We start from the raw sequence: 13,860 nt of genomic DNA on the forward strand, positions 1-13,860 counted from the left end.
GTTCTGGAGTCCTTAGCCTATCACTTTTCTATGCAACCCCACCCAATATTAGTATAACATCAGTTGCTGTACAAGAGAAAATAATCAAAATATTTATAATTTTACTGGTGTTTTTTATATTAATTGTACAGGTTGCAGTGACCTTTGAATTATTGATTTTCTCTCCCCTTTTGGTCATATGGTACTGAACATTTATATTCACTATTGAATGTTAATATTTTTCACATTGTGATGCACTTCAGTAGAGATGTCACCATAAATAAACTAAAAGTCTCAATCTCATTACAAAAGATGTCTAACTGTAAACACTTAGTCTCAAACATCATTACTAGCTTAACCAATGCTATTTTGAGCATTTGCTATGGGAAAGCATCTGAACATCATATGATGTCAATTGGCATGCAAAATTGAAAGAATTTTCATGTTATAAACACACTATAAACCCCTTAATGTAATGAATTCTGGATCATATGCAGATAAAAGTAAAAGTTTATGTAAACCTATTATGTTGAAGCTATGCTCAGATTTATTCTGTATTCATACTAAGTTTGTTTATGGGTTAATTAAGCTCTTAGTAAAGAAATATAATAACAAAGAAACTATGATAACTACTGTTCAACCATATCCTCAAAACATTCAAGGTTGTCATGATGACACTCCTCACTCAACTCGATAACAATGGAATACTGTCATCTCAATCTATATGGTAAATCGCTTCACAAACATGTCTAGTGTGTAAATACTGACATTTCTACGAAAAAACAGCTTCACAAAAATGTTTTTACTCATCTTTCTTGTAGGTTTAGAAGTACTCATGCAACACAAATCATCAGTAAAGATTTTCAGACACCCTCAATCAAAGGGTGTGAGATTAATGGAGAAAACCTGAAGCTAACACAATACAATGACATAGTTCCCTCGGATGGTTTGAGTAATTTCACATATTTCAAGCACATAAGAGCGATTGGATCCCTTGTGTATCTCACAACCAGAGTTGCACATTGAATTTTTTAATGGATTTTTCCAGAAATTGAAGGGAATTCCATACACCGAGGTAATTCATGCTCAGCTGAACTTGGTATCAAAAATTATCATAAAGGCCCTCCTGCTCCCAAACATCTACCAGAAAATCAACCATTTCCTGTAACATTGAATGCAGTGAAGCAGTTTGTTATGGCAAACCAAGAAATCCTATATTTTCCAAACTGTCCAGAAGCACAATGTAAAGTGATGAAAACCAGTTCATCCCTACAAACCCATAAATCTTATGTTCTCCAAACAGTCCTAACTTTCAAATACACATTGTTACAAAAAAATGTATGTTCTACAGGCAGTCCAAACACAAACAGTTGCCATAAACCAAAAAATAATAGTCTAAAATTTACCGTCAAAGGTATTGGCCTGGGAAACTGTCTGCTAGTTGCAAGCAGATCATCATATGTAGTTGCCCAGCTGCAATGCCATTCTATTATTTCAGCTATGGGTACCTAAGGTGTACTGAATGGAAAAAGAAACAAAACGGATAAATGAAGAAAACGTACCTTAGCACTGGCTCACGTGGTTCTCGATGCCGAGGTTCTGGTCTGTTTCCAACCCATTCTCTCCTCCTATCTTGCCAAAGTATGAGAGCTGTAAAGAACCCACAACATACAAATTAACATATATGCAGTAAAGGTTAACAAAAATCCAGCAAAGGCTCTTGAAACAAATTTGTCTCGGATAGACTTTGATGACCAAATAAACATTTTAAGTGATGAAAGCAAACTTGTACAAATAAATGAAGAAGACCCACAGAACTTCAGATAAGACAGTGTAATATGTGATATAAAACGTAATATATAAAGCAATTAGCATTATTCAAGCAATCCGTACAATAACATAAAAAACAATAATGTATAAAAATGAATTTATCAAAGAACCATTGGAGGATAATGAGCTTATTTAATAATTTTATAGTTTGTGATTTTTCCTAGTTGTGTTACAGCCCCTTCTAAGTTCTTAGGGTTCTTTTGAAAAGCTTCTTTCATACATGTTTGTTCTCTTCAAGTGGTGATACAACTCTCCTTAATGGTTATGTCCAAATATGCATGTCAGCCTAAGCTGGCACCTTTTTTATATTCTCTGCAACCCATCACTGATGACACCATAGTGTATATTCACATCATGCAGTTACCATGTTAAAAATAAAATGACGTTCTCATGTTATAATGACGTTAGTATCACCAAATGGGTTAAGCCTAAACTATCCTCATTCTTGAAAGAGAAAGATATATATTACAAAATTGCTCCTTACCATGAATTTGCAGCCAATGTTGTCTTTATTTATTTATACTCTTGTATAGATAACCTTACAAACAAACATGCTCCAAACGAATTATAAACACAGTTGCCAACAATTGTGGGGGCAGAAGTTTCAAAATAGGAAGAAATATGACTGTTTAAACAGGGCATAAATTAATGAGGCTAACATGAGATAATGAGAAATGACTAAGGTGATTTCAAAAATGAAATGCTCTTAGTATGGAAATACAATTATGCCAAATAAAACATTCCGGAATTGAGGAAACACCTTGGATTGCACATGTTCACATGCTGAATCAGACGAATGGAAAGATAAATAAGTAAGTACATATATTTACGTACAGAAACCGACATACACATTTATGCATAAATACTAATACAAAACAAGACAGAAACCAAATTCACATGCAAATCTTATTAAACCTAAAACCCTTTAACATAACATTAAAAAATGGAATATTCCCATTGCCACATTTGGAAAAGCATGAAGATGCAAATACCCAAAAAAAACCTTCTTAACCCAAGCATTGGTATAGAATCCACAGCTGATGATTGAATTTTACCGTGATTAACAAATGTGGTGCCATTGGCAGTATTATTATTCGAATTTCTGCCATCCTGAGTAGTACCAATGCCACTAACAGAAGAATTGCTTCGTTGTGATGATCTCGAGTTGGTAAAATTGTTGTCCATCTCATCAGAACTTGTAACCCACCACTCTCTACGTGAAAGACTATAGCCACGGGATTCTCTTCTTGAAATATGCCTTCTTGAAGATCTCTCGTGTCTCCTTGAAGATCTCTCGTGTCTCCTTGAAGATCTTTCGTGTCTTCTCGAAGACCTTTCTACAGCTGCATCAGATGTAGTTTTTGCACATCCTCCAAGACAGCCACTGTTCTGTGGTAAGGCCCAACACGTGAGCAAAAACACTCAATTTTAAAACATTCAAGCAATATCTCAATCAGTGCAGACAGAATTTGGCTAAGGATGTCAGGATTACTAAAGGGGAAAACTACAAAATGTCCCAGAGTTTCTCATTATTTCCTTAGATGCCCCAAAGTTTTCATGTGGCTTTAATTCAAATGGACCATTTATTCTTTTTGGCTTGCTGAATGGTTCATTTATGATTTCTAACCCAAATAGACAGAAACAGAGTTGAAGCACCCTCAGTTTGGAAATACAGAATTTCATGTGGCTTTAATTCAAATGGACCATTTATTCTTTTTGGCTTGCTGAATGGTTCATTTATGATTTCTAACCCAAATAGACAGAAACAGAGTTGAAGCACCCTCAGTTTGGAAATACAGAATTTTCCATAATCAATCGAGTTATGAGTGGATGACATGAGCAGTATAGCTACCTCCTAATAGAGGTACATCGATCTAAAAACCTATCTGATCTATTGAAGATCAGGTTTTTTCTTTATATTGTCCAATCGGAAATAGAGGGGCTCGAACCCTCACAGTTTAAAAAACAAATGGGTTTTCTTTCTACCGCATTGTTATACTCACTGAACATGCAGAATGGGACCATCTTTATTTACAAAAAAGCTATTGATTGCTGTCGAGAGGCTTTAACCAAGGTCAATACGATGAAACAATGAAAATTATGGGGCATTCAGAGAAAAAGTACAACTCTGGTGTATTTCAGGGTTCCTCGGATCAGACCAACACATTCATGAAATATGAACCTAATATATGGAAACATGTGCATAGAATCTAGATCATTCATGCATTACAGCATCAAGAACATTAAAAGAAATGCATTTGCTGAGAATCAGACCCCATGCACACGAATCGCTCTGTAAAGATGCTTGTGTGACCCAAAGAACACGTGCTCCAATCACTATGATTCCACAAATCTTTCATCATCAAGGAGGCACATTGCTTAACCTGACAGCAATCAATGTAGATAAATGTCTGAACAGGTCGACAGGTCCCCTCTGCTTTATGTGGACGAAATTCACTGCAAGAAAAGCCAAATATTATCACCATTCTAAGATGCATTGCCTGAGCATAGAATTAGGTATGCTTGCAAATAGCAAGGCATGATAGAGCATTCTACTTCAAACTTCGATTTTTGCAATCTTTTTACCACTATTAGTTTCGAAATTCAGACAAAGTGAATGATTTTTTTGAGGACTTATCCTCAGCATATGTTTTATACGACATTTTCCACATCCTCTGTTTTATTTATCATGCATCGGTTAAATAAAGAACAAAGCAGACATAGTTCCCCAGTCTATTTTACTATATACAAATACAAATATAGAATTCCATGGATCTGTTCATAATATATATATATATATATACATGTATATACATATACGCACAGACATTTAGGAATCTAGGAGGATCATAGATGATACACGCACGCGGCATAAGGATATGAAGCCAAAATTTACAACAAGATATAAATATACAGAAGACGGATCTTTCACCCATTGACTTTCAAAAGGAATTAAAACGCAGAGGTTTTACCTGAAACTATAGATCTTCCAGTGGTGAGACAGACGCTCAATTAGACAATATTCAATGGCAAATCAAAATATAGCCACAAGAAGACATTAACGATTTCAGATAGAAACAACAAGAAGCATAAACACAACGCTTCAACTAGACCTACAGATCTTTCAGCCATAAGATTGAGCTCAACTAAACTGTATCCAAAGATGGAGCTCTGTGGGAGGAAACGGTTGTTAATGAGTCCAAATAGAACCACAAGATGCGATAATGCGCTGAGATTTAGCATAAATATATACCATTGAAGGGAAAACAAGGAAGAAGCAGATGAAAGTGGAAGTCAAATAAGCAACAGACCTCCAAGTCTTGAGCTTCGTTACCTGCATGAAGAAGAAATGCCAAATATAGTGCTACCTATTGGTTGTTTTTCTGAAGGCAAATTACAACCTACAGATCCTTTACTACGTCAGGAAGGTACTTAATATGCGATCTGTAAAGAGTCAAATTTTAGGCCAAAAGGCAATGGGAGGAGGGGAAGAAAGAAAGAAACGTTCGAAGCGCAGAGAGAGAGAGAGAGAGAGAGAGAGAGGAAGGGAAGGGAAGACTTACATGGACGAAAGGGGGAGAAAGAGAACTTACATGATATGATAGAAATTGAGGAAGCTCCGCAGATCTGAGCGTGGGCGAGAGAAAGATGAAGAATACGTTTCTTTCTTTGCTGTGTTTCTGATACCCACAGCCTGCTCTTCTTCTTCTTCTTCTTCTTCTTCTACATCAGTCTCCACTCTCCCCTGCTCCTCTGTTTCTCTATCTTTTTATATATACACAACACATATGTATATCTCTCTGTCTTTTGTGTAATCCATCTGTCTCTCTCTCTCTCTGTGAAAATATCTCTTGAAAACTCATCCTCATCCTCTCAGCTTGCTTTGCCTCCTACATGTATGTATGTATGTATGTATGTATGTATGTATGTATGCAATGCTTGTATGTATGTGTATGTATATACGTATGTATGTATGTATACAATGCTTGTATGTATGTCTGTATCCATGCATGTATATATGCAATGCTTGTATGTTTGTATGTATGTATGTATGTATGTAATGCTTGTATGTATGTATACAATGCTTGTATGTATGTCTGTATCCATGCATGTATATATGCAATGCTTGTATGTTTGTATGTATGTATGTATACAATGCTTGTATGTTTGTATGTATGTATGTATACAATGCTTGTATGTATGTATGCATTGCTTGTATGTATGTATGTATGTAATGTATGTACGCCTGTATGCATGCATGTATATATGCAATGCTTGTATGTACGTATGTGTGTGTTGTTCTTCTATCCCTCGTGCAATGTTACCTCCCGCCCCTGCCCGACGATATGCATGTAGTTGTAGCATCTTTTGAAACCCCACCACCTTATGAGCATGAAAGCCTACCTTTGAGTGTACTCTTACATGTCTTCCTTGCCCCCCCCCCCCCCCCCCCCTTCCCTTTTCCAATCACCCATAATGGTATTCACTAAATGCACCCAATGTTATTGTGGCGACATCATTTACTACACCATCGTGTTTCAACCATGACTATGATGAATGACCATGGATCAACCCACTCCTAAGTAGACGAAGGAAGAAGTCATTGTCTCTGGCCTTGACTAACACTTTGAAATGTTTCCTTTAACCATCGAAACAACTTGTCAATTTGAACTTTGTTCTCTGCATCATCCCTTACGTGCTCTCATAGAACATTAGATAAACCCACTATTACGAGGCATATCAATGCAATTTTCCTCCTCTTTGATTTATATAGTTGTCTTTATCCTTGTGGACTTTTTCCAATGGGCCCCACCTCTAAGGGCATTCCATACCACTTTATACATGGTCATGGGGAGTTATAGAGATTCTTCTACACATGCATATTTGTGAACGAACCTAGATATTGTAGACAAGGTATCTCAATGAGGTTGAAGATGGCTCTCCTAATGATATATCATTTTCCAAAAAAATGGATTGATTGGATGTCATACCAAAGAGAGGATACCAAGTTAGACAAGATTATGTTGCACTCTTGCACCATATGTATGTATTACATATGGTAGTTTGAACACAATGACCCTTGGAGTCATAGCTTGAATGACTTCTAGTTGAATGGGGTCCCTTATGACCCCTCCTCCTCCCCAATGTCTTATGAATCTTCCAACCTGATTTGAAAAGAGTGTTTACATCACATCTCAACTTTTAGTACTAAAAAACATCAAGCATTGTCTAGGATCACATCATCGAGTATAAGGATATCTAGAGAAAACTTAACTTTAATTAAACATAAAAAGAGTCACAATATTTTTAGAGGGTCATAAATTTGAATGTTCATCTATTCTAATTTTTATGATGTATGCATTCAAATGCATCATAAGGTGAGAGACATTTGTGTGTATATTTTTTATACAAATTAGGATTTATTGTGTCTAAATACTATGTAACAAGGAGTCAAGTGAGTTGTGATTTGAAGAGTTTAAGGCTAGGTATAAGTTCACATGTTAGATTTTTTGTGATCGGAAGGATATAAGAAGTGGTCAATATTTATTTTTATTTTTTCCCCAAAAATTTACTACTTCCATTACTTAATTCAATGTACATAGGATTAGGGCCTAAATTTGACGGGCTAGTATCAAAGTTTTTTGACGGGCATTTTTAAAGATGTATGTCATATGACATAATATTGCAAAAACTAACATGTCATTTGACATACAAATTTTAAAAATGAAAAGCTCTATATATAATGCTACATTGTTATAGATGTTATTACTATAACACAAATAAACATAACTACCTGACAAAGATAATGAAATACATAAAATAAATATCATGTTAATGTTTTCACTATTAAGTATGAAGACAAGGTTATTTTTTTGAAAAAAAGAAGCTATTTTTTTGGAAATAAAATGGTTATTTTAGGGAAGTCGCTCATCAAAGGACGACAACGGAGAAATGGACATGCTACACGGAGGAGGGCTATTTGCTCCCAAGAGGTAGGGACACACCAGACAGGATTGAAGGCTTTGAACTGCAGGACAACGAGGCATCAACAAAACGTAAGGCAATTCGAGTACTAACATATACTAGGCATAAATGGATTGTAGATCTTGATCCGATCAAAGTACAACTAGATTGGCACATATGTACTCATGAAAACACATGGCTACGTAAGGTCAGTTGGGACCCATTGCAATGGACATGGTGTGATCCTTACGCGGGGCAAAGAAGCAAACCTATCCCTTTCTTTCAATTCACAACTAGACTGGGTCACCATATTATATTTGCTCAATTTGTCTGAGATCCGACAGCTGCAAAGGTTTAGAAAACATATCATGTTCCTAACACAATTATCACCAAGTTTTGGCAAAAACTCTGGAAACAACAACACGCGAGGCGAATCACCACTTTCCAATGGCTATTAATACATAAGTCACTACCGGTTGGTGCATTGCAACGTGGGAACCTCAACTCTCCTAATTGTGTAGCGTGTCCAACTGTAGTAGAATCAATACGACACACTCTATGGGACTGCCCAGAGTCCCATCGAATATGGCGGGGGGGTTGGCCGCTTATTGCAATTATGCCAGGTGCAAGGCTCAATCAAGTAGGGGAATGTATATTGGCTATCATGGCAGGCCCCAATTAACAAATATGCGCATCAACATCAGGAAGAGGGGATGACTTTGGTTATAAAAGCATAAAAGGTTTTTTTCTCCACCATTGATAATGTCCACTCAACTCCTATCAATGCCAAATATCAAGTTGTGTTGGAATTGGTCAGCCCAATAACTCTTTGGATTCTATGGAAACAACGGTGTAGACGGGTCTTTTCCAACCAAACCGTGTAGCCAATAGTGTTAATGCAAGAGATATGGAGTGACGTGATAACCACTCTAAAGAGCCAATATGATGGCCTCAAGGGTGACTCTGATGTAGTTGAAAGACAACGACTAACCTTCATCCAACAATGGTCGTCCTCCCCCTTTATTGAGTCGGTGGGCATCCACATAAGATGGACCTATCGTGTCCCTACAGGGATTTGTATATACTAATCTCATCTGTAAAATTTTATAACTAATGGAAGGAGTTTTTTTTTGGAAAAATAAAAATAAAAAGGTTATTGTATCGAAAAAGAAGTTTAGTAAAAAATTAAGTTTTAACTTAAAACTTAAAACTTAAAACATTAAAATCAATAGCGGAGTTCCGACGACCTCAATCTCCTTTCCACTCTTGCTTTCGACTCAGGAAGATTGGTCGAAATCCAAGATTAAAGATATGTTATGTAGCCAAGCAGCGTGCTTTGTAGCACAAATAAGAGATGAAGAGCTCATGAATGAACTAAAGCAACATTGGCATAACACTAAATTCTGGTGCACCATGGATGAAGAGGACCCCCATCTTTGCCACATCCACCTGCGGACTATCATAAACACCCAACTAACTCCAAGCTTTGTCTATTTCTATGAGAAGCATGAAGGGGCGATTGAAGCCCACAAGATAGCCCACAAACTCCACTCATGGATGTGGACCACTATTCCATCCTTGGAAATGTCTGGATGTCTAAATGGTGAGTGCTCCCCACTCACGACCTGTTGTACAAAGCACCAGGCACAACTGGCAACCTCCCACCCCATTCCATGAGTATGAAGATTATAACATGGAATGTGCAAGGACTCAGAAGTAGACTAGACCAACAAAATAGATGGAAACTAAGAAGGGATCTTGAAGAACATTTACTAGGGAGTGGTGCTGACATCATCATGTTGCAGGAACACCACCTCGATAGCACACAATTACAGGAAGTCGGAGACCTTCTACCAGGATCATGGCGAACGATTTGGGAGCCAACAATTGGGGAGGATGGAAATCATGGTGGTATTTGCACTTTGATTCGGGAACATCTAGCCCAAGGCTTAATACACCAAGAATCACTTGTCGAATACAAATGTATAATGGACGTATTCACACTATCCTCTTAGAGAGCCCAAGTTCAGGCTATTTCTGTAAATAACATAAAGGGCAGTTGCCCTAAGTGAGTCACTATATAAAGTGACTTTGTAACCTTTTGTAAAGTTTTTTTTTGGTTGTTCATTGTTGTAGTTGTTGCCCTTTTATGAATATAGATATATTCTTTGTGCATCTCGTTCTCTCTCTCTCTCTCTATGTGCGTCTTTGTTCTTGCCTTTCTCATACACAGGTATTTCTTCCTCACAGTTTCATACTGTGTGATCTCTTCCGCACAGACGGCCTTGTTCATCCCCTACATTTGGTATCAGAGCTTGGATGTCCTTCATCCCGCTGTCGGCCGCCATTCGAATCTTTGGATCACAACATTCTGTTTTTTTTTTCTTTCTATTTTGTATTTGAAGAAACAGAGAAGAGAGAAGAAGAAGAAAAACGAGGCTTGCATCTCATCGCGTTAGATCATCTTCGCTTGGAGTAAGCCAGCCGGCTGTACTCTGTTCCTCGTGATCGTAACCGCTCGAGGTGAAATCCCCTTGTGCAACATTGACACGATCGTGCTCCACTCGGTTAAACGGCATCCGAACAAGTCACCGAACGCTGCTCGCCGCCCATTGTAACCACTCGGTGCAGATCGGTCTCAAGACAACAACCCCAATTCGTGCTTCATCCGGCTGTTCGACATTCGGGAGGATCAATTGGATCCGTCTCTCTCGTCACTGCAGCCACCCGAAGCAAAATCGGTCCAGACAATCGGTATTTGGCATATATATCCGGAAGCGAACCGGGCTCACTCCGACTCAGCAACATTCAGGGAGACCAGTCGGTTATGTCCCTCAAGTTACCAGAGTCAATTCGAGCAAGTTCAACAATACATATATCCAAAACCGAACCGACTCGGGTTCAAATCCGACTAGAACGATATCGGGTGAACCGATCGGTTGCACTCCAACAAAGTTCGTAGTCAACTCCGAACCCAGCTTTGTCAACCGAAACCGAATCTGATGGCATCAACATCCTGCTCATCGGAAATGAGTCTAAGGAGGTTCGACGGTTCGAACTTCAATTTTTGGAAGGAGCAAATGCAGGACTATCTTATAGTCAAGGGTCAGATCAATCCGATTGAGAATGAAACTGCTCCAGAAATATACAAGGCAAATGAGTGGCAGAAGCTGGACAGAATCGTCCGCGCCACGATTCGGATGCACTTGTCGGAGTCAATGTACTTCACAGTGCAATCGTGCACGACAACCTTCGAACTTTGGAAGAAGTTGTCGGAAACCTACGAAAAGAAGGTCGCCTCAACAAAGATGTATTTGATCCGGTGCCTCTACAACTTGCGAATGAAAGACTCTAATTCGGTTCAGGCACACCTTAACGAGTACGAAAGTTTGAGCTCCCAAATCTCGTCACAGGGGACGACAATCGAGGATGAACTCAGAGCAATGATACTCATGAGCAATCTCCCCTCCTCTTGGGAAACCTTCGTTACAACTGTGTGCAACGCTTCTACGACTACCATCAAGTACTCCGAAGTCACAAGTGCAATCCTGACTGAAGCAGCTCAGAGAAAGTTTTTCACCAAAGACTCGGCAGAAGAAGCCTATGTAGTACAAGGTTCGACCGACCGATCGAACAACCAGGGAAGAAGCTCTTCCCGATCGCCAACAAATCAGCGAAGCCGCAGCAAGTCCCGGGAAACCCGAATCTGCAACTACTGCAAGAAACCGGGACATATCAAGGCCGATTGTCGGGTACTCAAGTCAAGGACAGACAAAGCTCAGAGAGCTGATCAGAGGAGTAACCGGCATGAGGAAGTCAACTACATCGGCTCTTCAGCCGAGATATTGACGACCGACCCGAACATATTGTCCATAGAGAATCCAGTCGAATCAGAAGTTCTGCTTACGATTGAGGAATCGAGCACATGGCTTCTGGACTCGGGCGCGTCGTATCACGTGACACCTCACCGATCACAGTTTCGGCAATATTCGGACCGGCACTCCGACTCAGTTCGGGTCGGAAATTCACAGCACTGTGCTATCATCGAAATCGGCACCGTAGAGCTCAACCTTTCGGGTGGCTCTACACTCGTACTACACAACGTCCGACACGTTCCTGAGCTCTCACGGCCCTTGATCTCAGTTGGACAACTTGATGAAGTTGGCATCCGTGCTGGTTTCTCATCAGGAGGGTGGACACTCCACAGAGGGAACCTCCTGCTTGCTAGAGGACCAAAGGTACACTCATTGTACCCTTTGTATGTCACACTTAGAGAGGGTGACTTATTTCTGGTAGATATCCCTGTGTCATCCTTATGGCATGGACGACTTAGACACCTCAGCAAGGCCGGCATCACGCACCTATCCAGAGCCGGATACATCCCGAAACTCTCCTTCTCAGACCATCAGTTTTGCGAGCATTGCCAGTACGGCAAACAGGTAGCTGCATCACACCCGATATCAGAACCAAGAGAGTTGAGCCCGTTTGATTTGGTCCACTCGGACGTATGTGGCCCGATGCCACATTAGTCACTCGGTGGTGCCTCGTACTTCGTCAGTTTCATTGACGACTCGACTCGGAAGGTGTGGGCTTACCCCATCAGAACCAAAGATCGGGTGTTCTCGATCTTCTCAGATTGGCTCGCAATGATCAAAAACCAGACCGGTCGGAAATTGAAGTGCCTCCGAACCGACAATGGAGGTGAGTTCAAACTTCAAATCTGATGAGTTCGTCAAATTTTGCCGAGAACGCGGCATTAGACGTGAATATACGACACCATATAGTCCGGAGCAGAACGGAATTGCAGAACGCATGAATCGGACAATTCAAGAACACGTTGTATCCATGCTCCAACACTCCGGACTGTCGGATGGCTTATGGGCAGAGGCTCTACTCACGGCAGTACACATAATCAATATGTCGCCAAGTAGACCTCTAGGACTTAAGATACCTCAGGAAATATGGATCGAGAGAAAGCCGAATTATGATAAGCTGAGGATTTTCGGTTGCGAGGCATACGCCCTCATACCGAAAGACGACCGCCGAAAACTCGAACCAAGATCAAGGAAATGTGTTTTCCTCGGGTATGGACACGACAACGAGATCGGATACCGACTCTGGGACCCCGAGCATAGGCAAATCGTCCGACGTTCGGACGTCATGTTCAACGAGTCGACTATGCACAAAATGGCCGAAAGGCCTATTGAAGTCCGAAGGGTAATATTTTCCGAAGTGCCAACCCTTCATGACGGCCCATCACACAACGTGAGATCGGTTTCACGGGTAACCGACTTCTCTCGCACCGAATCCACAGATTCGGCACAACTGAATTGCTCGGCTTCCGACCATCCGACATCGACACCCGGTGCGACCAGTCCAGTCATACCTCGAAGATCCGAGAGATTGTCGCAACCTCCGGAGAGGTACTCTCCCGTAATTTTCTTCACCGATGCCGGCGAACTGACGTCCTACGAAGAAGCATCGGCAACTGCCGATTCAGCCACCTGGCATCTGGCAATGGAGTCGGAAATGCACTCCATCCGCGCCAACAAGACTTGGGATCTGGTCGACTTATCGAAGAATCGACGTGCTCTTCCTTGCAAGTGGGTCTATAGACTAAAGGAGACGTCTGACTCGACCACCCCAAAGTACAAGGCCAAATTAGTTGCAAAGGGATTTCGACAGGAATATGGCGTCGACTTCGACGACATCTTTTCGCTAGTGGTGAAAATGACAACCCTTCGTTTCATGCTCGGTGTTGTGGCTGCCAACAATTTGGAGCTAATTCAGCTAGATGTGAAAATGGCATTCCTCCACGGTGATCTAAAGGAGGAAATCTACATGGAGCAACCGAAAGGCTTTGTGGCCACCGGTCAGGAACATCTACTTTGCCGACTCAGGAAGAGTCTTTACGGCCTGAAACAGGCACCCCGACAGTGGTACAAGAAGTTCGACGATTTCATCTAGTCGGTCGGCTTCTCCAAAAGCGATGAGGACCACTGCCTCTTCACCAAAACCGCTCAAGACGGTTCTCTCGTCTTCCTCATCATCTACGTGGACGACATGCTACTCTCCGGTCGGCATACC

At 40.5% G+C, this 13,860-nt stretch overlaps 1 protein-coding gene across 1 annotated transcript; it reads right to left on the reverse strand.

Annotated features, from left to right (window-relative positions):
- Positions 1-766: 766 nt before the first annotated feature.
- LOC147850502 (uncharacterized) lies at positions 767-5,508 on the reverse strand. Its single transcript, XM_087336435.1, has 6 exons — positions 5,403-5,508; positions 4,084-4,266; positions 2,865-3,193; positions 1,542-1,629; positions 1,386-1,452; positions 767-1,141 (listed from the first exon to the last, which is right to left on the reverse strand). The coding sequence occupies exons 2-6, from the start codon at positions 4,170-4,172 to the stop codon at positions 1,082-1,084; spliced, it is 633 nt and encodes a 210-aa protein (XP_087192561.1). The 5' UTR covers positions 4,173-4,266; positions 5,403-5,508; the 3' UTR covers positions 767-1,081.
- Between the last annotated feature and the right edge of the window lie 8,352 nt (positions 5,509-13,860).

Source organism: Azolla caroliniana, unplaced genomic scaffold (genome assembly GCF_043228905.1).
Source record: "Azolla caroliniana isolate FFs.n. ecotype wild unplaced genomic scaffold, voAzoCaro1.0.p SCAF_21, whole genome shotgun sequence".
Taxonomy (NCBI): domain Eukaryota; kingdom Viridiplantae; phylum Streptophyta; class Polypodiopsida; order Salviniales; family Salviniaceae; genus Azolla; species Azolla caroliniana.